The 25,004-nt window shown below is 28.4% G+C and overlaps 2 protein-coding genes and 1 non-coding gene across 3 annotated transcripts; 1 reads left to right on the top strand and 2 right to left on the bottom strand.

Annotated features, from left to right (window-relative positions):
- Positions 1-1,988: 1,988 nt before the first annotated feature.
- LOC145186373 (coiled-coil domain-containing protein 146-like) lies at positions 1,989-16,899 on the bottom strand. Its single transcript, XM_090077763.1, has 17 exons — positions 16,875-16,899; positions 13,072-13,194; positions 10,993-11,520; positions 10,682-10,755; positions 10,110-10,167; positions 9,419-9,514; positions 8,864-8,937; positions 8,659-8,757; positions 7,688-7,865; positions 5,073-5,332; positions 4,793-4,957; positions 4,404-4,524; positions 3,784-4,245; positions 3,567-3,698; positions 3,281-3,358; positions 3,032-3,202; positions 1,989-2,367 (listed from the first exon to the last, which is right to left on the bottom strand). The coding sequence occupies exons 2-17, from the start codon at positions 13,180-13,182 to the stop codon at positions 2,164-2,166; spliced, it is 2,811 nt and encodes a 936-aa protein (XP_089933889.1). The 5' UTR covers positions 13,183-13,194; positions 16,875-16,899; the 3' UTR covers positions 1,989-2,163.
- A 3,968-nt stretch (positions 16,900-20,867) lies between these two features.
- On the top strand, positions 20,868-21,872 carry LOC149891831 (uncharacterized). Its single transcript, XM_090078011.1, has 2 exons — positions 20,868-21,458; positions 21,567-21,872. Exons 1-2 carry the CDS (start codon positions 20,868-20,870, stop codon positions 21,870-21,872), a joined length of 897 nt encoding a protein of 298 aa, XP_089934137.1.
- A 2,935-nt stretch (positions 21,873-24,807) lies between these two features.
- On the bottom strand, positions 24,808-24,946 carry LOC145198610 (U4 spliceosomal RNA). The gene has a single exon (XR_013850553.2). It is a non-coding gene; the product is annotated as a U4 spliceosomal RNA (small nuclear RNA).
- Between the last annotated feature and the right edge of the window lie 58 nt (positions 24,947-25,004).

Raw genomic sequence — 25,004 nt, forward strand, 5'->3', positions numbered from 1 at the left:
TATTTAAAGTACCCTCCTTTTGCTTTTATGCATAATTGGATGCGACGAAGCATGGATTTAACTAATCTCATACAATAATCATTTGCATTTTTGCCCAAAACTTTAGTAACTGTTGTTTAAAATTTTCAACTGAACTTATTTTATATTTTGCAAGTTTACCATCTGTCCAACTTCATACATACTCAATAGGATTTAAATCAGGCGACCGAGCACACCTAGGAATAACTTTGTAGCCTTTCTCATTGAACCAGTTTTGAATCGAATGCGCAGTATAAGGTGTGTCACCACCTTGCTGAAATATCAACTTTTTACTTCTTCCATAAAACAATGCTGCCGACTGTTTTAAACACTTTTCTAGAATATCTTTGTAGCAATATTGATTGATTCTTCTTGTATATATGTTGCTGAGACACGGACCTTTGTGAGAAAAGCATCCTCATATTCCAGCTGAGCCTCCACCTCCTTGTAACCTTGTTTTAGCATAGCGAGATGAGTACTTCTCATGTTTGTATCTTTTAACATACACCACACATTTACTTTGCGATTTAGTACCTCAAAATTAGCCACATCACTAAAAATTACCCAAGATCATTCTTCAACACATCAGTTGACTCTTTCTCGACACCAATTTAATCGTTTTAGGGAGTCTTTTACAGTTAAAAGGGGTACTGTGTAATTAATAACATACTATCATTTTCAGAGGAAAAGGAAGTCGGATGGATTAATAAATCAAAAATAACACAACTCGTTTCAACTTAATGGCCATTTATTTCCAGGTAAAAAATTGGTAACTACTTGATCAATTATCAATAGAAAGGTGTTTTTTGTGAATGTGCCACACATTCACAAAAAAGGTGCTAATAAATAGAGGAACTCTTTCTCTAACTAATAAAAAAAAATCAAAAAAAAAATTTTTTTGCTGTGACAATTTTATCATTAAAAAAACCGAACCGGTATCATAAAAAGTTTGCCCTCGTGTAAACTTTCTGGACACGCTGTAATTAGGCTTATTTGTTAAATTGAAACACAATGAAAGTTAAAATCTATGCATTGAAAGCATTGAAGACTTTTTTAAATTTACAAACGTTTTTTCAGGTTTTATTTTATTTTATTCGATAATAACAACTGAATGACTTAACTTTTAATACCACATCAAAAGTTATTGTAACAGGTTTGAGCGCATCTTGAACTAGTATTAAAACTGTACGTCCAAAATATTCAAAACACGCGCTCAAATATATGCTTTAACACTTAACGATTTAAGTTTAACTACCTCAAGGCACTACGCTACAGTAATGCAGTAAATTAGTTATAAAAAAGAAAATAGCAAAAAGTAAAAAATACCAGTGTGCTGTTAAGCTAAAAGAACCGCATGTAGTACACTTACGAAAGTTGAGTATTAAGCACATATGAAGGTTGAGTTCCTGTTTCTTGTTTTGCCGTCTAAAATTTATTTGTGATTTTTCCTTTGCGCCGTAAAATAATTTATGAAATTAACATATTACTAACAATACACATGATATGGAAATTAAAGTTGAATTGTGATTTCTTTTGAATTATTAACCACTGCCGTTTTTAACATGCGTATGGATCTCCGTTGTTCGTTGAAGCTGGAGAACGGAGGTTCTTTTCCACCAAAAAATTTGTCTACTCCAGCATCCGATTTTGCATTTCGCGTTACCAATAGGAATATCTACAGGGTGAATGACCTCTTCAACATGTAGCTAAAACGAGCATGAGTCAACTTTCTTGACTCCAACCTCCTTTTAGCTACATGACGACCTGATTTAACTTTTTTAATTACTATATTCTAATCATTAAACATAATTTATTGTAACAACTCAATTTTTATATTCCTAATATCGTTTTTTCAATATCGTTCCTAATAAGAAGATTCATGATAGGTATTGGCTTATTTTAATAAATCATTCCTAGTGCTATGCAGCAAAAGGTGTAACGATAAAATGAAAAAACAAAAAGCCATCGAATTTTTCATAACTAATATTATTTTAGATGAAGTTACAGAAAGAGATAAACTTGTGAATAACAAGAAATTAACGTATTTAAAGCAAATTAAGTAAAAACAGTAATTACAACTTAAAGCCATATCAAGTAAAATATCTCTTATGTATCTAACTTTTTATATCACTTTTTATAATTCACTTAGATCTCAATAGGTTTAAGCGATGGTTTCCTTATGTGTCTCATATTAGATCCTAACTCCGTAGGTTTGAAGGGAGCGTTGGAACCATAAGGTCTAGGAAGTGGTAAGCTAGAATCGTCATCGGGTATATACGCATTTGGACGAGGCTCAGCAGTTGTTATAACTCCTCCAGATATCATGTATTGTTCCAAATCTTCATTAGCCTAAGTAATCAAAGATACTAATTATCTCTTGTAAAGTAATACAACTCAACACAGGGTTTTAAGTATCAGAATCTGTTCATTAAAATAAACAAAACATAAACTTTTAAGCTTCACTTTGTTTTAGAAATTCCTAGTTAAAATAATAAAATTTTGTAATTCTGACTTAATGGGCGAACAAGGCCCACCTAAAGTAGGGTAATAAGGTCTGTGTACTTTATACCCAAAGGTATAAAGTTCTTTTCCTTGGCACTAGAGATTCAATAAAAAAAAAGAAGCTAACAAAAACAACTATTAAGTGTTCCTCTTTTGACTGAAAAAACTGCAAAAATTGAGTAGAAGATTTTTATTTCAAATTAAATAAAGTTAGTTATATAATTACACTCTTGAAGTATTAGTAAAATGTAAAGGTCAAATACTTAAACTCCAAGTTTAAGATCAAGACTCTCAATACCAGCACCTTAAAGGCCAGCAACCTCAAGGGAAAAGACTTAACACTCACGGTCAACATCAAAAGGTTTATGCAGGAACTTTATATCCAAGGCCAAGTTGTTAAAAAAATGGTCTTGAGAACTACATCTTTGATTTTAAAGTTTAACCATTTTAAAATTTTTTCATAAAAACAAAAAGCAAATGTGCTTATTTTAGAAAAAAAAATTATTTTTACTTTTTTTTTACTGTCTTGCATTTTGAGCTGCTTCTGTTCACCTCTTAGATATCGGAGCCATTCTTGTTCAGCATCATCATATGGTGCTTTTCCTTGCTCTAGTCGAGTGTATGATTGCTGCAACAAAGCCTCTTTTTCATTGACCTCTTGCTGATATTTCATTGACAAGGCCTTAAATAGAGAACTTTATTTTGATAAAAAACACTTTTGTATTACCAGTTTACAAATTTATTTCCTTAAATATCTCACTTGATTCATGGATAACTCTGACACAATTGCCATCATCTTACGTGTAATCTCTTTGATTTTTGCTTGAACTTTGTTAACCTGAAGTATACAAAAAGTATAGAGTAGTAAAATATAAAAAAAGCTTATGAAATATCAAAATTAATGAGAAAAATAATTATAAAAAAAATATGCATAATACTTTTTATTGATACAAAATATAAGGTGTAGTATTTATAGCAAAACTAAGAACCAAGTAAAAACATATTGGCAAGTATAACAGATAAATATAGTAAATCTTTTTTATAACCTTTCTAGCAAGATTTATGGTTTCTTCTTTGCCAATACTATCTTTCTCTTTCTGGACAAGTTTTTTTAATTGTTTATAGATCAATTTTTTCTCCATAAGTCGTTCTTCTGTATCAGCCAGCTTAAGTTCGAGCTTCAAAAATTAACATCAAAAAGAGTACACCTATATAAATCGGAAGATATTTACTTAAAAACAAGAACAACAAAACATAACAAACCTGTTCAATCTTTTCCAATAATTCTTTTGAGGATGGCTCTTGGCCAGGAAGTAGTCTTAAATGTCCAGAATTTATTGGATTCTCCAATCTTTTTTCAAAGTCAAAAATCTTTCTCTGGCATTGAGCAAACTGTAGTTGCAATACAGAAAGCTCATCATTTAAAGTCTTTTTCTTTGGAATTATAGATTTCAGTAGAGAAATTGAGCGCTTATAATCTTCTACCTCTGTCTTTAAAAAGTGAAATTCTTCTTCACAAGCTTGAAACATAATCTCAGCATTTTGAATAAAAGCATCTTGTTTATTCAATTTTTCACAAAGTGCACACACTTCTTCATTTCGCTGAATTACTTGCATACCTCTGTTGTTTTGTTCCTGCACAGAACATTCATAACAATTTTTTAGTTCTAAAAGATCATCTTCAGCCATTTTGATCATGTTGTTTAATGCCAAAATTGATATCCTCTGTAACATAATAGAGAATTGTGCTACATTGCAAATTCTTAGATATGATGTTAACTTTTAAAAATAAAAACTTATAGACATGAGGTTAATTTCTAAAAACGAAAATTTTAAAATATCCCTTTTTCAAAAAAAAAAGAAAAACAAAACAAAGAGCAAACATGCTGTTCTGATTTCTCCTTTAACTCGTTAGTCTTTACTTGTTGTTTGCAAATATCATTTCGGACACTGTCTCGTATCATTGCAACACTTATTAGTACTTGCTTAGATTTTTGAAACTGCCTATGTAATTAAAAATGAGTGAGTTCCTTTATTCTACAAGGGTACATCTTAAGAATAAATGCGATTTTATTAAATTTAATTTGCTATTTCTTTTTGTGTTGCAAAAAAAAAAAAAAAAAGAATCATTTAAACTTGCAAAAATAATAACTTCAAGTCATGCAATACAAGAAGTTAAGTCATGCAATACAAGATATATAAGTCAGTTTAATTCTTAAACTGCCATTATATATATATATATTTTTTGTTGTTGCTAATAATAGTAAGGAACCTTTCTTTTTCAGCTGCAGAATTTTTCAGCATTTCAACTTCATTTTGAAGAACTCTTGTCTTCTCATGTAACTCTGCAGCACATTGAGTACTTGTTTGAAGCAAATTAACAAACTTGTTTCTTTCATTTTTGATAATGTTGTATAATTTGGAAAAATCTTCCAGCCTTAAATGTTAAAAAAAAATAAATGTTTTAAACATTTTTGTTATTGAATAAAAACAAACTAAGAGAATAAAAAATACAAAAACTTTTTAAATATTTAATGTTGCATTTAAAATACCTTCTTTGAATATCAGAGTACTTTTTAGCATTGTCTTGAACAGAGAGTTCTTTTATTTTAAGCTCTTCAATCATTTTATGACATCTGACTTCAGCTTTAAGGTAATCTCTTGCTTTACACTCTCTCTCGTCTGCTTTTATTTGTGCAAGTCTTGTCAAATCAGCAACATCACAACGTAACTGACTTAGTTCCATCATAAGAGAATTTTCTTCTAGATTTATTATTTCAAATTTTTGTTTTTCATACTCTGTTAATGCATTCTAAGTCAGACAAAAAAAAAAAACATAAAAAAATTAAACAAAAAACAGAGTTGCTGGGAAAGCCAGCAACTCTGATGTAAAATAAAATACACCTATATTGTATTTTGACACAAAAAATTATTACTGTCAAAACTGTTCTTAATCTATTGAGTTAAACTAAGATAACAAAAAATAAACTAAATGACTTTAGATCTGGGAGATTACACTGGCCAACAAAGAATTTTCTTCAGAAATAGTTTTATATCAATCTTATTGCATTTTTTTCTGCTGATTTCAAATCTGTTTTAATTTTTTTTTAAAAAAAAAAAAAAATTCAAACAGATTTGAAAACAGCAGAAAAAATGCAATAAGATTCATATAAAATCCCCCAAATATTTTGAATCACCTAAATTTTTAAAATTTTTGAATTATTAAATATTTCCTATTTTCATAAATAGTTTATACTACCTAGTTTTATTGCAAATGTTTTTTGTTCTTTGAACTTGCAAAATGATTAAATTTTATTTTATTTTAATTTTCCTTGTAAATTTGATATGAGAAGAATGAAAAATTGTTAAGATGCTCTGTAAATGCAGAAATAATCCAGAAAGATGTTACATTTATGACCAATTTACTACCAAACTCCAGCAAAGAGCAATAACAACTACCACAAAGATGCTGTATGGAATCTACTACAGATGTCATTTAGGGAATCAAGATAAACGATGGACATTTCATTATGTGTTCAGGCTGTTCAACTGGATTGCAAGATTGGTTCAAAAAAAAAAAAAAAGAAATCCTCCATGCCATTTGCTTTTCCAATGATTTAGAGGGAGCCAAGAAATTATGGAGATGAGTATTATTTTTGCATTGTAAACATCTCCAGCTTTTATGGTATTTGTCATGTTTTACTGGTCTTAGATCTGAGAGATTGACTTTAGATCTGGGAAATTACAAAAGTTTGAATTAAACTCAGATTATAATCTAGAGGACCATAATTACCAGCCAGAACTGCCTGGTCAGTCATCACCAAATGAACTAGAGAACAACTACACCTGCACTGATTCCAAACTAAAACTATTCAATCAAAAAAAGCTAAATAATCTCATTAGATGCCTAAATCTGTCTAAAGAAAAATAAGAAATTCTTCCATCTGGATTAAAAGAAAACAACCTACTAGAGCAACATGTCAAGACATCATACTACAGGAAAAGAAATTTTGATTTGAAAGAATACTTCTTGTGGATCTGTCATGATATTCTAGGACTCTTTTCTTTAATGAGCTAGCCATACAATACTTCTGACAGGCATCTTTTTATTGGTTCTTCCCAAAGGAGTCTCAAAATAGTTTTACTGCATAATGGTAATATTTTGCCTTATATATACCCATTAGATATTCAGTTCATTTAAAACAAAATTATGAAAATATGGAAATTTTTATGAAGGCAATTACATATGAAAGCTACAATTGGTTCATTAGTGGAGACCTCAAAGTTATAGGAATGCAGCCTGGATTTATGAGACATTGCTGCTTCCTTTGTCTATGACAGCAGAAATCTTAAACAAGATTACTCGAAAACTGATTGGCAGCTTAAAGCAACCTATATTCCTAGAGAAAGCACCATCTAATTTGTTCCCTTATTTGATCTGCAAAAAATATATTTGCCAAGGAATTTCAAGGAATTTTTGTTAGCCCATAAATTTGAGAAGTTTTGAAAGATGGCCAATTTTTAGATGTGCTTGCTCCAATTGAGAAGACAGCATTTTAACCTTTCAAATGGGTTTGCAAAAATTTTTCTTGGAAAAATAAGTCTCCTTTGTTCAAAGAAGGAGTTAAGAAACTTATTAATGTCTTTAATGAGATTGGGTGTGGAATGTCCCTGAAACTTCATTTTCATTTTCACAGGACATTTAAACAATGAAAATCCAATATCAAGGCTTTTGGAATAAGAGGATGATGGCAGAGCATGATGGCAGAGCATTACTGGATGTTGCATCAAGATATTCCTGAAGATATACATTAAAGGAAGACAAAGGCTTAAAGATTTTAATTAATATCTTCATATTCAATGTAAATATTTAACTTTTTAAGCCTAACATTGTTTAATTTGAGTATATTTGTGTTATTTCAATTGTAAGATGTAAATAAATTTTTTTCATTAGTTGCTTTTTATAAATAATATTTTTCTACACACTGATATAATGCTAAGACTGATATGACTCAGGAAAATTTAAAGTATGAATTCAAAACTTTAGGAGATTGAAAAAAGGACAGATTTAAAATCAGCAGCAAAAATGCTATAACAAAAGTACACACATTAAAAAAGTTGAAATTTTTTGACCTGTGTTGTTGTATTAATACAAAATTTTAAAAACCTGATCTCCAAAGGCCTTTTTCATATTCTCTACTTCTTTTTGTAAACTTGTGCGTTTTTCGAGAAAGCAGTCTTTATTTTCAAAACTGTTTTTCATTTTTATTTCATTCAACAACAGTTTTATTTGAGCAAAATTATCTTCAACTGCGCTATATTGAAGCTCAACTTTTTTTAAGCGCCTGTTTTTTAATAAAAAAAAAAAAGCAGCTGGCAATTTAAAATTTTAAATCACATGAGATTTAAGTCATATATAAAGATAAAGAAACTTTATTTAAAAAAAAGCAAGAACAAAATATATTTAAAAAATAATAAATTATTTAAAAAAAAAGTAACATTTGAAAAAACAAAGTAATACTTTTAATGGCCTCAGGATAAAATTGGAATTTGCTGATAACATAATATTGTCACAGTTATTTTTTTATGGACTTGATATAACCATTATTTTTTGCAACTTAATTACAAAGCATAATTTGAGAAAAAATACGACATTGGTGTCATATATTCCTTGTTAGTAATATAATTAAACCTTTACACTTCCTTGCAAGGCTTCAAATAGTGATTCATAAATCATTTTTCAAAATACCAAGTTATCTTTTAAAAAATGTAATAAAAAATCTGTTGTGCTCACTGTAACATACATTTCATGATGGAAATAGTAATATTCACTACAACTGTCATTGTCATGAGATTTCTTAAGATAATATCCTTAACTTGCATGATTACTGCTAAAACAGTGGTTTTAAAGTGCTGCTGCTAAAACAGTGAATTTAAAGTGTTGCTGCTAAAACAGTGATTTTAACTATATTATCACAATATTTTACAATAACTTTTTATAAATTACCATAAAATATCTGGGCCTATGATTATAATAATCTGCTTTTTTAATTCATAAAAATTTTAACAGAAATTAAAAACTTGGTTAAGTCTGAAAACTTCAGAAAAACTAGCTAAAAAAACTTAGAAAAAACTAACTTCAGTTCTCTATCTTTCTCTCTCACTTTTCTTGCATTTAGTCCTAACTCTGCTTTACATTCCATAACTGCATGCTTCATTTTTAAATCTAATGTGGCTCTGTAGAAAACAAAATAGTATTTGAAACTTTTTCAATTCTACAACTAAAAATCTACTGTGTTCTTGGGTATATTTAAAAAAAAATTAATAATATAAACATATTTACCTGTCACCAAGCAATTCAGCTTGGTGGTCCTTTCCAAACTCACATTCTTTAACCAGAAGATCAACTTCTTTTTCCTGTGATTAAATTAAGTTAAAAGATTATATTACAAACAAACAAAATTAGACTATTATACTTAAGACCCAATTATACATAATTCTGTTACAGAGGTATTAAGATACCTCTTAGGCTCAATGGGTAAATAGGGACTTTTCTGCACAAGGAACAGGATCTTTTCAAAAACTGTCTAAATATGAGACTTTATATGGTTTATGTATTTAATTCCATTTACAAATCTTGCTATTTTAGTTTGTTTTGCTTTTTTAATTATGATTTTTTCTCATCAACTTTCTTCCACTTTGCTAAAAAATGTGGTATTGCACATGTTAATATTTTTTATTTCTAAATTTCTCTGGTCTGCTTTTTCAGAAAAACAACTGTATCAATAAACGCTTTGAATTCTTCAAAAACCCCATAAATACATTGATTAGTTAGGTGAAGTGTTTCAAACTTTCTTTTTTCAGGCACTTCAAACAAAATGCTAAACAAAACATTAACCTTTTTCTGAGATGCTTGTTGAAGCTCCTCCAATATTATAACCAACTCTTCTTTTTCTTTATTAAAGGCAGCAATCCTGTCATTCATTTCAGTTATCTAATTTAATGAAATAATAAAATTTAATATAACATGCAAATAAATTCAATAAAAAAATGTAATTAAATTTTACTAAAGTATATGGAAGCTGATCAGAAATGTTTCTATAAATTTGAACAATTTTTCTTTCTCAATTTTAATGTTTTTGTTGTCTTTTGTTATTTTCTTTAAATTATGTGTGTTTAAATTATGTCTTTAAATTATGCGTGTTATACTAATAACTTCTTCATTCAATTCTGAACTCAATTTATAAAATTTCAAAAAAACTTTATAGAGTTAAATATACGATTTATATAGAGATAAAGTTGAGAGATGCATTAAGAAGTTATTTGTAGTATTATCATGATTTTTTTTATAATGCCAAGAAATTTTTTTTTTTGTTGATACTAGAAATTGAACATAAAAGATTATGAAAACATATGGGCTACAAAAAATATCTGACTGGCTGCAGAAAATATTTTATTCAACATAAAGAATTTGTGGATTTTTAGTTAGCTGAACATTCTTTAAAAAACACAACTGTGATATATAATAATGAACATTATTTTAACACACAATTGTGATATATAGTAATGCATAATGAGTAAATACCTACTCCAATATTGATTTCCTCAATGGCAATATCATATAGTTTAGCTTTCTCAGCAGTCTTTCTAAATTTTAAAAGTGAGTTTTCATTAAAGTATTATCTGCAAGCAAGAATTCAAATCATTACTCAGAAAAATTACTGATATTCAAATAATGTAAAATGTTTAATAGCTAACTTCACTACACTTTTATAAACTATTTTTAAACTTAACAATTTAAAAAACTTGTATTTAGTCTAATGAGAAACTACAATTCTTTTTCTATGCATATTATCAATATGTTTAACTGCACACTCTTTTTTAATAATGCCAAAAAAAAAATAAAAATGAAAGAGCAGTTTTTTCAAAGAAATCAAATGCATTCACAATTAATTAAATTTTTGTGTCTGAATCTATTGTTTCACCTGTTGCAAATGATCAACAGAAAAATGATGCTTGGTTGAAAATAAGAATTGCACTATTAAAAACATTTTCACACTTTTGTAGTTTGTTACACCATTTTGTGTTTTATCTGATATTTATATGATAATGTTGGAGAAAATCTGCAGCATTAATTTTGATAACTCCAACAGCTTAGTACCTCAGCTTTATTTTGATAAGTTCTGACTGTTTTGATAAGTGGGCTGGTTCATTATGTATACTTATCAACTCCTCCTACAATGAAAAAAATAACTTTCAAAAAAACTAAATACTTTGATTTAATTATTGTAGGCTAACAATAATAGAATCAAAGTATGCAGATGTCAAATGCAGCAACAATATCAACACAATAAAGAAATTAAAATAGGAGTAAAACTATTTTGAAAAACATTTTTATTTTAATTATAAAAAACATCAACAGAAATATTTAAAAGTAAATTAAATATGTACATTAAAAAAAAAAAACTTTACCTTTAAATTTAGTTCATCATTCCCTATATTCTCTATTTCTTTCTTTAAAACTACAATTCGTTTAGCTTTATTAGCACATTCTTCATTCAGATGTTTACAGTCATTAGTTTTTTGATAAACTTCTTGTTTTAAACTTTCCACTTCCTCTTGGTATTTCATTAAACATCTATCTATTTCTTCTTGTTTTGGCATTCGTCCAACTTCTTGTTCAAGTACTTTCTTTTCCTCAAGTAAAGATTCCAGTTGATATTCAGTATAAACAATGGATTCAGTACAAGCAGCAAGTTCATTATTATATTTTAAATAACTACTGCGTAACTTATTCATCTCATTATCATCATCTGAAGGAAAACTTTCACCTTTTTGAATTTCTACACTCTGTTTTTCAATAACTTCTAATAACTCAATTCCTTTGTTTATGTATTTTTTCTCTACCTCAGTAGCTACATTAAAAGCATCCAGAAGTGTTAAATACTTTGATTTCAGTAGAGAATATCTTGTGTGAGTTATAGCATCATTTTTGTACAACTAAATAGATGAATTAATATACATTTTATATATATATATATATATATATATATATATATATATATATATATATATATATATATATATATATATATATATATATATATATATACATATACATATATATATATGCACCCTCGCAGATTGTTAGACCTATCTATAGTTTTACTCAGATAAAATTTCAGCTCTTTATTTTAACTAGAAAGCAGGGCTCAACAACCTGTAACATATTACCTTTCAGTCCCATTAGCTGGAGTACAGCTTATATTAGTAAAATGACAATTTGATTTTTAATTATTCATCTTGCAGATTTTTTTTTTCAACTTTAAAAAGGTAATTATTGTCATGATAACTATATTTTATGTGCTTACATATGTATATTATGTATAAGCAATTTTATTATTTATAATTTTTCTTGATTATGCCACTTTTAGCTCACAAAAATGCCAGGAAAGAGCATGCTGAAGCATATCTGAATTTGTACCTGACTTTCCAAATTGCTTCACTGAAATGGGAAAATCTTTTCTAAGATTTTTGGAGTTCGAGAAGTTGACCAGATACCTGTGCTTATTTCAGGTGATTATCTGAATAAGTTTATTGGTGTCCTGAAGTTAGCCTTTGGGACAGGCCACAATCAATCAATTCCAATCTTTTAGAGTTATGGAAACTCACTGAAATACTTGAACTGAAGTTCAAGCATTGAGCTTTGATACAGCATTTGTCATTACCAGCCTTTGCAATCGTGTATACATTCTTCTGTATTTCAAACTTCAAAAAATCTAAAGCCAATTGTGGAGGTTCAACATGTAACAACTTCTGAAAAAAAGTTGTTACATGTTGAACCTCCACAAAAGGCTTCAGTTTCCAGTTTTTTCTCCAGTTCTGAGGTAAAACTGGAAACTGAAGCCTTTTATCAATCAGCTTTCATGTTTCTCAAGGATTATGCTAAAAAGAATTACACTCAAAAGTCAGAGATCAGAGATGTCTTAGTAGCCCACTATCAACAATTCACTAGAGAGCTAAATCAGTTTGGATAATTTTGCAACTTGATGAACACTTTCACTGCTTCCATGCCTCAAGATTGGTAAATCCTTTTTGACATTTCCAAAAGAGACATGGAGTTAAAATGAAGATTACAAGCAAGGAAGAGAGAGGCCCTGGCAGTAAAGAGTGGTGAACAGCATAACTAAGGAGGTTTGAATTGATTTGAAGACTTCAACCAACTCATAGCAAACAATAAAGAAAAAGTTCTTTCTTCATTACTTGTGACGAGTGGTTCAAGTGAATCAAACTGATTTATTGCTATCTTTAATGCAGAGAATGTTACAAAAAACAAGTAACAAGCTGAGCATTTAATAACAGTGAACTCTGAGTGTAGTCTCGCTAGGCAGTTTAAGTAGTTTTTATTTGAAATTATTCAAAAATCTTTGAGCTTTGTTCATAAGCACACATTGACATCTGTGCTGTATTATTGAGATTATTTGTAATATGTATCTAGCTTAATTTTAAAGTATTTTTTTCTTTAAAAAATGAAAAATAAAACTCTGTAACCTCATCCAAGAACTGTAATCCTTTGTCAGTAGGTGTTAGAGTAAACTCTTTAGTTTGATTAGCAAAAGAATTAGTTAATCCATCTTCTTCAAGAACTTTTATCTCGTTCATTTTATTTCTGTCCTAGAAAAAAGTAAAAAATTTGTTTAAATTAGAGCAATGTACATAACTATTTAGATAAATCAAAATAACGTATTTAGTATTGAATCTACATTAATCTATTTTTTTAAAGCACAAAGTTTATAAAAAAAAGAGGTATGAACGTTTTTGAAAATAAATAACATTAATTTTTATGTTAGATATTTACATTTATTATGATTTCAAATGTGACTAAAATAGAGAAGAGATCAAGTCTTAGCTACATCATTTAATAGCTTATAAATTCGAACATGTAATTTACCAAGGCCAGTTTTTTTTTTTTTTTTTGTTTGTTTGTTTTTTTGTTTTTGTTTTAATAGATTTCATCTCTACTAGTAGTACTACTTTTTTGCAACAGGCAATTTTCTAAAATACAGTGCAACACTTTCGTTCTTTTCGGAAACTCGTTCCAAAAATGTTTTTGTTTAAATTGTAACTGATGATGTAACTGATATGATATTCCATTTACCATCCGGTCGGTTATCAAGTAGAGAAATCCACTGATTTATAAGCAATTATTATTATTTTGAGATCAGTCAGGGGCGTGTCTAGGGGATGTCTGCTACGTCGCTGGACATACCCAAAATATGTATATATACATATTTTTTCACAACTTCAATATTTCGTTAAGTAAATATGATGCGTCGGTAGATAAAAGCAAACAGAGCGAATAATTATAATAAACTAAAGCAATAATTAAGCAAACTATACAAGGTTAACTGTTCGAACGGATGGTAAGAAGTTATTAATCCGGGATAACAGTTAGATTTACGGTTTAGTATTTTATTATACGCCAAGTTAGAATTATTTTGTTCTATCTCCAAGTTTAAATGTTGGGAGAAAGTTTTTGATTTTTTTCTTAAAGTAATAATTATTTAAAAACTTAGTCTTAATTTTTAAAGAAATAATAACTTATGCTTTAAATAATTTATGTTTAAACAAATTAGAAAAAAACTTGTAAAATAGAGCGCATTTTAGAAGTAATCATTACTTACTAAAATTAATAACTCATTTTCTCCCAACTTTTAAAATAGGAGATAGAATTAAATAATTCTAACCTCGCGCATAGTGCTTGTCAAATCGAGAACGGTCTAAAGTTTATTAAAAAAAAAAAAAACGATTTATATATTTAAACGGAGGTTGTTTTAATTTTTGACTTAAACAAATTAATAAGAAACTTGAATGGACATACCTTTTTTTATTAAGTTATAAGGTACTTCATTTTTTAAATATTTTCTTTTGTTAATTTAAAAAAAATAAAAGTAATTATTTCTTAGAGAACAAATTCCGGACTTCCCTTTTCAATTACACCCTGAGTAAAGTTTTAGTCAAATTCTATTGATATTTATCATCAGGAGGAGAAGACTGTAATTAACAACAAGCATATATTAAAATATATCAATGGACATCCCCAACTATTTTATACAAAGCTGTGTATCTTTTTAATTACTTGCATTTTAAAAAATATAAAAAGAAAGAAAGGGTTTTAAACATTAAAAATAAAATTTGGACTTCCCTTAGTACATACACCCTGTTTAGTGAGTATTTATTAAACATTTCTTAAACATAAAGTTTAGACAATTTTTCAACAATTTTTTTTTGCTTCATATAAGAATAGGTCGTGTGTAATTGTTAAGCGTTGGTGCTGACTATGGTTATCATCATTTTCTTCTAAAAATAGATAGCGTGCGAAGCGATGATGTTTGATAATGGTTAGCATCATGTGCGATAAAATATCGGGCGATTGCTAAGCCGTCTTACCTCATATATGCGTTTGTGAATGAGGAAGGGGGGGGGGGGGGGGGGGGAGGGGGATGCTAAAATTTAACTTTTTTTTTTTTTTTTTGGGGGGGGGGGGTTAAAACTGCGACTTACCCAAAAAAATTCCTGTACACGCCCCTGTCAGTGGGAGAAAAAATATTAAGCGCAGCACTATTTTATATGAAACGGTCTCCATAAGTTTATTAACTAGAAGGGAAAAACAAAAAAAGGACACTAGAAAAGTTCTGTCATTTCAGATAATGCTTGAGTAATAACATCAAACAGAAAGAAATGAATATTAAAGAGCATGTGGCTATTATTATTTTTGTTTTATTTATACAGGATAATGAAACTTCAGCGTAAAACAAATTAACACTATTATCAATGCTCGTCTTGTGTAAAATATAATGACCTTTGAAGTTAGAAAAAACAAACAAAAATGGAAAAATCTCGAGATTTTACTACATTTTTACTACATATTCAACTTAAATTTTTTTTTTTTTGACAAGGTTTATTTATTAGTCATCTAACTGATTTACTTAGTCCTTTAGTTTATGCCATAATAAAAAGTTATTATATTTTTCTTAGTAGTTTGTCATGGTAGATTCGAAAAATTTGATTAACCTTTAAAATGCTTTATTTCAGCATTATATTACGCCGCTTAAAAATATTTAACAAATAACAAACTTTTTACGAGTTCCACTTTTAAAAATGCATTTTCCTCAATAAAATTTTCTCTAGGTTTTGATCTGAAATCTTTGACACGTTTTAAAAAATGGAAATATGATTGGAAAATGACGTTATGATTGGAAAAAAACGTTCCAAAGTGATTTTATAGTTCTGGTGATGACTATTCTTCCTAGAACTCTTCACCTACGTTGTTTGTAGACAATATTAGTCAAGTTGAGCGGAATTAATTTTAATTTTTATTCATTTGCCAAAGATTAAATAACGTAAACTGTTTGATTGTGAAAAAGAAAACGCTGTACAGTAACTTTGCACCAACATTGACACTATTTCTAAAATAGTTATTAGTCGAATTTGAGCAAAGAATTAAGAGTCAAGATGCATCAAAAAAATACAACAGTGTGGCGCAATTACTACATTTATTCTAAAAAGGTGCTTAAGTTATTTGAATTTTATGATGAAATCTAGCACCGATTAGTGCAAATTATTCCATCTATAGATAAGTTCATAAGAAGTCAACTATGATGGAACTTTATAAAACTTAAGCACAACCAACCAATTCCTCAGGTTAAAAAGCAACTATAGAAAGAGAGATTATTACTTTTTTTGACACTTCCCAGTCTACCACTAAAATAAGATGTGGACGTCATTTTTTGGTTGCCGCCAAGCTCAATTCTTGTTGTTGTCAACTTAAATAAAGGAATTATATGGAATTCCGCAAACTCCTGCTACTTTTGAAAGGTTTGTTTGTTCTTGTAACATAATCACTGATAGAAGATACACCCTGAAAAAGCCAAAACCTTTGGCATCATTTCTTACTAAATAGTCATGAACAAATGAAGATAAAGTAAAAGATGATTTATCAGAATTCGCCGCAAGTTGAACAAGAACTTAAAATCAGAACCAAAACAGTTCAAAACTGGGACCATCCGGAAATCAGAACCAGAAAAGAAAGTCTACCCAAGACTTATCATCAAGTTCATCTAATTCATATAGATTTTAAAATATATGAAAGCAAAGCATTTACCAAAGAAACTTGACAGAAAATCCTCTATTTGAAAGTGAGAATAGATATTAAAATTAACTAATGAAAGTGAGAATAGAATTAAAATTAACTAATAATTATTTTTGTAATTCACAATCTTATTCTTGTTTTTATTAAATTCATTTTATTAAAATCATGCAATATGAAGTAAAATAAAAGTAAAAAATAACACCTTTTGTTTATATCCGCAATACTTCGTGAAGAGTTGAAAATATTTTTCGATCTTCGATAGAAATGTTCGAACTTCGAAAAAAACTTTCAGACTTCGATTGATATTTCCACACTTTTAACTTAAAAAATCTAAATGAAGTCCCTTTCCTATCAAAAAACAGTTAAACAGAGTTAAAGCAACCAACATTCCATATTTCATATTGTGGTCATTAAAACTGCAAAGGACATCAATTCTAAAAGCATATTGTAAATTAACTTTCCACCAATGTCCTAATTTTTCATTCGCTATGGTTTTTAACGCGGAGGTAAAAAATTTTCTTTTCGAATCTTGTGGATTCTACCGCAGACAAGATAAAAGGTATTAAGGTAGTCAAGATAAGTTTAATCCCCCAATAATAATAAAAATAAAAATTAGTGTGGCAATGTTTAAAATACAGTTTTTTGAAAACTAAATCCAAAAATTCGAAACCTGTGGGTGACAAAGTTTGTGTATTTAATCCTATGCAGATGAGTTGTCAAAAAAAAAAAAAAAAAAAAAAATGGATCGAAGTATTTTATTCAGGTCACAAAAGTCCGTTAAAAAAAACAATCAAGTTATGCAGCAAGATAATATACCATGCAAGATAATATTTCTGAGTAACCTTCTTTTTGAGTCGAAATGACTGTTACTCGCCTTATTAAACCAAGTTTATAAGGGAGAGTAATTTCCTCATAGTAAAATATAGAATCCTCGCCAAAAAATAAAAAAAGTTTAATTACATTAACTTTGCCGATCAAGGGATTGTAGGAGGGATATAAACAACGAATATAACGATGGCTCCGCGCAAAATCGGACTATCTGCAATCTCCGCCAAAAACAAAATTGGCATATCTGCAATCTCCGCGTAAAACAAAATTGGACTATCTGCATTTTCCGCCAGCTTTATTTTTGAACTATCTGCATTCTCCGGGCGTTCAAAGTTTTTATTGCATGAAATTATGCGCCTTGTCAAAATGTGATTTCACTACAAATGGCAGATCTCATGAAATAAGTTGTTAATAAGAAGACAGTAATTGCATTATTTTCCATCTATTCCTGAGATATAAATCTGTTTAAGTTTTAACACAAAGTTTCACTTGCCACATTTGATTTTGTTTAGAAGTAATTATTTTAAATAGTTATGGCATATGGTATGTTAATGCAAATGAAAAATTTACAATATTTTTAGAACATCATTTTAGCAGCTAAAATAAGAACAGTCTGCATCTACTTTAATCTCAAGTCTGAACTTAGTAAGCGTATACACATCATGAATTGATCAAAGTGTAGCTGATCGCAAAACCAATTTTATGTATTCAAATTTAATTTGAAATTAAAATGCTGCTGGATTAAGAAAACGTTTTACAGTTTTACGAGGCTTATTCGAAACATTGTTTGGTGTTTTTCAAGTTTGTCTATTTTCAACAGAAAAAAAAAAAAGTAGTGTTACTGTGTTATCTATATTATATAGGTATACTATATAACATATAGCAGTCAGTCATGTTTTGGTTAAATGTGAAAATAACAAGTTGGTTTGTTTAGCTTACAAAATTAATTAATTCAAGTGTATTATTGCTATCGTCAAATAAAATATGTTAGATCTTAAAAATATGTTAGGACTACAAAATTATAGATGTTTTTAGATAAGTTGTGTTTGTATGTTAAATTATAATTTCTAAAGTTAAAAATTACCTAAACGTGACTATAATTTAAATTCAAGTAATTAATATTGTCTATTACAAATGTGATAATTTATTATATTGGGTATACTGTAAAAGTAATAAAAGCCTGATATTCAGATCAATGTGCAAGTTAAGGATATGTTTATTTAAAACAGCAGTTTTTTGTTATTTTGTAATTATTCTTTTATAGAAAAAATACAGCTATTTTTGATTGTATCATAGTTATTACTATCATAGTAAAAAAATTACAACCCTTTTTTATATATCATTACATCCCAAAGTCTTGGATATGTAAAAATTATCAAATATAATTGGACCAAAATTGTTTGATCATCACTGCAGTTGAGGTGACATCTGATTAAACCAATGTTTAATGGTTTAGAGCTCAAATCCAACTGAACCTTAGGTTCAGTTAGATTTTGATCCTAATTATTGATAAACCAAGTTTAAGAAAAGTTGGAAACCATAATGTTTAATACTCAGGCATGAGTTTTTAACTAGTTTGTGTTCAGTTAAGTGGCATCTCCAAAAAAGAATGGTTTTAAGTTGACAACAAAGAAAACTCCACATAGTTTGATTGCTTAATGAACAAAAATAGCTTAATAACAATAATTTTGTTAGTTACGATCAAGGTTACAATATATATATATATATATATATATATATATATATATATATATATATATATATATATATATATATATATATATATATGTGTGTGTGTGTGTGTGTGTGTGTGTGTGTGTGTGTGTGTGTGTGTGTGTGTGTGTGTATACGTGTATATATAAATATATGTATACATATATATATATATATATTTATATATATATATGTATATATAAATATATGTATTTGATATATGAACTTCAATAAATACGAATTCTCTCAATACTAATTTTTTATTTTATCTAAGAAATTTTCGCTAGGTTATTGATACTAGCATCTTCAGCTTTAATTACAAATTGATAATAAATTAAATTACAAACAAACTTTAACGGTAACGTCACTTTTTAATGGCTTCTTTAAACTTTGCTTTAATTGGGCTTCTTTAATATTACGTAGGTATAAAAAATATGGCGTCCAGAATTTCGTTTTTACATATTGACCATCATCTAAATTCATACCTCCATTTTTAGGTCCGCAGTTGTTGAATTGAATTTCGATTGCCTCTCGAACTTTTCTTTCAAATTTTTTGGGTTCTACTTTTAGCGTCTTTACTTGATCCCATTTTATATTACGTGAACATTTAATTTTATGATGGCCAATTGCATATTGTTCTAATTTTTCTTCAAAAACATTTTTTTGGTGTAGTTTTGTTCTTGTTGCTATTTTCATTTTTGTTTCGCCGATGTATTTTTGTTTACACTCGCATTCTATTAGGTATACTCCGGGATGGCTATTTGATGGTAGTTTAGTTTTGTTGCGCGAAGTTAGCAAAGATTTAAGATTTGCACTGGATTTAAAGACTGCCCTGTAACCTGCTTTCCTAAAGATTTTTCGAAAAATGGAGGTATGAATTTAGATGATGGTCAATATGTAAAAACGAAATTCTGGACGCCATATTTTTTATACCTACGTAATAATAAAGAAGCCCAATTAAAGCAAAGTTTAAAGAAGCCATTAAAAAGTGACGTTACCGTTAAAGTTTGTTTGTAATTTAATTTATTATCAATTTGTAATTAAAGCTGAAGATGCTAGTATCAATAACCTAGCGAAAATTTCTTAGATAAAATAAAAAATTAGTATTGAGAGAATTCGTATTTATTGAAGTTCATATATTAAATTTATTCAACTCTCTTACAAGATGTCGTCATTTAAAATTTATTTCACAGCTAAATACGGAGCTGAACTTTATAAAGAAACAAAAAAATTACAACAAGCAAAAACAAATATGGCAAAATCGAAGAATCAATATATCTTTCTTCAAAAGTGTGTAAAACATAAATTAATACCAAAGTCGCTTCGAGTTGTATGTCCAATAAATAACAAAAGAGGGAGAGACATAACTAAAAGGTACCGTTTTGAATTACTAATATGCATTAAAAACGATTCTAGAACTCGTTATTTTAATCAAATAAAATTTGTTAAAGATATCCAAAACTATTTATAAAAAAAATTAACTCGAGATGATTATGAATCTGTCGAAAATGTTACTGAAAAATCCCGAGAAAAAATGTTTCTTAAATCTAAATATCGTCTGATCAAAAAATTTAATATCTTGAAAAATATAAATTTAAAAGAAAAAGCTGAGACTTCTTCATTTCTTAAAGATGTTGTACTAAACCTATGTGAAATGGAAATACCTGAAAACCACAGAAATCTTTTAGAACTAGGACCTAAATTTGTTCCAACTATACAAAATATACCCTATTTAGACATTATTTCAGTAACAGAATCCACTGCGTTAAAACTAGAGTATTGCAACAAAATTGAGAGTTCACAAGACTTACGCAGAAACGTGTTGAGGCAACTTAAAATGCTTAAACCACAAAAAAACAATAACTTAAATTATAAACAGAGGGAAGCATTAAAACAAATAAAAGAGGACAGAAACATTGATATATACTCTTTTGATAAAGGAGCAGGTTTTGTTAGAATAGAACACAACAAAGCCATTGACAAAATTCGTCAAGAGATTGGCAAAACAAAGATAATTAAAGAGGACCCTACCATTACATTTGCTACTAAAATTAGAACTTACCTATCAAAATTGAATAAAAAAGGGCGATTTACCAAAAAAGAATATGAAAGTCTTTACCCAAGCGACCCAGTACCGCCACGTATGTATGGTGTAATTAAAGCGCACAAACCGGAAAAATCCTACCCTATGCGATTAGTAGTTTCAACCATCGGGACACCAAGTTATGGAATATCACAATATCTAGTAAATATATTTATACCAATCTTAGATAAAAACATAACAAAGTTAAAAAATTCGTCAACTTTTGTAAAAACAGCTAAACTCTGGAATATATCAAATGATGAAATACAGGTATCTTATGACGTTGTCAATTTATATCCATCAATTCCTCTGGGAGAGGCTACAAAAATTCTTCTTGATATGTTAGAGCACTTCCCAAATTTAAATAAACTAACAAAACTAAGCGTTTCAGAAATAAAATCACTAATAGAACTGTGTTTATATAAATGTTATTTTTTATGGAATGAAGAAATTCACGAACTTGTAGATTCAGGTCCAATAGGACTTTCACTCATGGTAGTACTTGCGGAAGGTTTCCTGCAATTTTTTGAAAATAAAGCAATCAACATTGCGCTTCATTCTAATCCACCGTTATAAATAAAATCGTTTTTCAGGTACGTAGATGATAGCCATGCAAGATTTACAAATAAAAATAATGCCATCCGTTTTCAACAAATATTAAACAGTCAACATCATGCCATCAAATACACAATTGAATTGGAAGATGAAAACAAAAGATTAAATTTTTTAGACATCCAAATAACAAATAACCAAAAAGGTAAATATGATTTCAACATACATCGAAAAAAAGCAATAACAAATATTCAGGTTAAGCCCAATTCAAACCACGATCCAAAAATCTTAGAAGGAATATTTAAAGGATTTATTCATAGAGCTTTATCAATTTGCTCTAAAAAATTTTTAAATAAAGAAATCGATTTCCTAATAAATGTGTTTGCTGAAAATGGATACGAAAAGAAGAAATTACAAGACCTTGCAAATATTGTTATAAAAAAACGACACTCAAATAATGAAATAGTTTTATCTAACAACGAAGCAACAATGCCAACTATATCACTACCGTGGATCCCAATATTATCACCAAAACTTCGAAAAATCTTTAGGAAAGCAGGTTACAGGGCAGTCTTTAAATCCAGTGCAAATCTTAAATCTTTGCTAACTTCGCGCAACAAAACTAAACTACCATCAAATAGCCATCCCGGAGTATACCTAATAGAATGCGAGTGTAAACAAAAATACATCGGCGAAACAAAAATGAAAATAGCAACAAGAACAAAACTACACCAAAAAAATGTTTTTGAAGAAAAATTAGAACAATATGCAATTGGCCATCATAAAATTAAATGTTCACGTAATATAAAATGGGATCAAGTAAAGACGCTAAAAGTAGAACCCAAAAAATTTGAAAGAAAAGTTCGAGAGGCAATCGAAATTCAATTCAACAACTGCGGACCTAAAAATGGAGGTATGAATTTAGATGATGGTCAATATGTAAAAACGAAATTCTGGACGCCATATTTTTTATACCTACGTAATATTAAAGAAGCCCAATTAAAGCAAAGTTTAAAGAAGCCATTAAAAAGTGACGTTACCGTTAAAGTTTGTTTGTAATTTAATTTATTATCAATTTATAATTAAAGCTAGTATCAATAACCTAGCGAAAATTTCTTAGATAAAATAAAAAATTAGTATTGAGAGAATTCGTATTTATTGAAGTTCATATATCAAATTTATTCAACTCTCATACAAGATGTCGTCATTTAAAATATATGTATGTATATATATATATATACATATATATATACATACATATATTTATATATACACGTATAGTATATATATATATACATACATATATTTGTATATACACGTATAGTATATATATATATACATACATATATTTATATATACACAAAATTATTGTGATATGTGTGTATATATATATATATATATATATATATATATATATATATATATATATATATATATATAAATTAGCAAAAATACTTATCTAATTTTTTCTTTGACAGCTTGTTTTACCATCAGTAGGTTCATCAGGAAGTCTGATGAACCTAGGGATGGTGAAAGATAAGTTTATAAATATATAAGGTTAATATATAACATGTTAACTAATGATTAATTTGTTAACCTTCCTGATTACTTATTGATGGTGAAACAAGTTGTGGAAGAAAAAATTAGATAAGTGTTTTTACTAATTTATTACTGCTCTGCTCTTTAAGACCATTGAGCACTCTATTTATAGAATACACTAACATAGTTTATATATATATATATATATATATATATATATATATATATATATATATATATATATATATATATATATATATATATATATATGTATATATATATATATATATATATATATATATATATATATATATATATATATATATATATATATATATATATATATATACACAGGGTGTCTGCCAATATTATAAGTTGGATTTCCCTAGCTTTTCCCTAATATTTACCTATTTCTCGTTTAGAAAAATGCTCTTCAACTGCAAAAATATAAACAATAATACAACCCACATTAAATATATCAAGAGAAGTTCATAAAACTATCTGCCATATAAACTTTTAGATTACGTGAACTATATACAACTTATTTAAGTTATATAAGTTTGATAAAAACTCATCTTTCCTGATTTTTTTTAAATTTAACCTAATTTCTCTGATAATCCCCTGATTTTTTTGAAGATATCCGAGTTCCCTGGCATTTCCTTGATTTCGCAGACATCCTGTATATATTTATATGCAGATCTTGTGTATAAAGCCCACTTAGCAACATTGCAACATAACATAACAAGAATTTAATTTGATCTAAACTTATTAGTCACAACAACAAGGCTAAATAAAATTGACAAAGTATGTATGATGAATTTAGCAATTAGTATGTAACATAACAATGTTTTGTTACATATGCTATATTATTATTAACAATAACATAAGTTATTTTTAACATATTTATCTTAACTAAAACTACTTGATTACTCACAAACTTAATCAAGTTATGATCAAGGTTTTGTCGCTATTACTAAATGTTTAAATAATCGCTATTTAAAAAATTGTAGAATTTTATAAAAAACTTCAAATATTTAAAGAAACACCACCAAAAATTTATGCACCCGAAAAACGCAGATAGTCCAAAAATGTATCTGGCAAAAATGCAGATAGTCCAATTTTGTTTTACGCGGAGATTGCAGATATGCCAATTTTGTTTTTGGCGGAGATTGCAGATATGCCAAATTTGTTTTCCGCGGAGATTGCAGATAGTCCGATTTTGCGCGGAGCCATCGATAAGCTGCGCAGTTAAGCATATACTTTAACATCTGTCAAATGTATGCAACAGAAAAAGGTATTTTAAATATGGAGCATCATTTATGGTTTGATTACTTTATTTTTTGTATATGACTGTGGCGACTAATTTGTATCAACCCTTCATCAGTCGGATTCATATCAATTGTTTAATTATATAGGTGGGCTCGCAAGCGAACCGTCAAAAATTGCGTAGCCGACGGTATTTCACGTCGTCTAGCGGGGTATTGGGAAAAGTTTTCAACTAGCAATAACCACGTCTCGGTTTAACCTCATTGACTATGGTAATGCCACTGCGCAAAGCTAATTAACTGGGTTTAAGCGAATAATACTAACGTAAGCAAATTTTGAAACGCTTGTGGT

The sequence above is a fragment of the Hydra viridissima genome, unplaced genomic scaffold, assembly GCF_058129835.1.
Source record: "Hydra viridissima isolate aposymbiotic clone 2 unplaced genomic scaffold, HvirCarnegie_v1 scaffold_2, whole genome shotgun sequence".
In the NCBI taxonomy this organism is placed as follows: domain Eukaryota; kingdom Metazoa; phylum Cnidaria; class Hydrozoa; order Anthoathecata; family Hydridae; genus Hydra; species Hydra viridissima.

Excerpts from the sequence above, each read along its gene's own strand:
- LOC145186373 (XM_090077763.1), bottom strand. The coding sequence starts at position 13,182 with ATGAACGAGATAAAAGTTCTTGAAGAAGATGGATTAACTAATTCTTTT. Across the intron at positions 8,938-9,418 it reads AACAAGCATCTCAGAAAAAG|GAAAAAGAAGTTGATCTTCT; the intron begins GTTAATGTTTTG and ends ATTTAATCACAG. Across the intron at positions 8,758-8,863 it reads GCTGAATTGCTTGGTGACAG|AGCCACATTAGATTTAAAAA; the intron begins GTAAATATGTTT and ends TGTTTTCTACAG.
- LOC149891831 (XM_090078011.1), top strand. The coding sequence starts at position 20,868 with ATGGAAATACCTGAAAACCACAGAAATCTTTTAGAACTAGGACCTAAA. Across the intron at positions 21,459-21,566 it reads ATGGAATATCACAATATCTA|GTATCTTATGACGTTGTCAA; the intron begins GTAAATATATTT and ends GATGAAATACAG.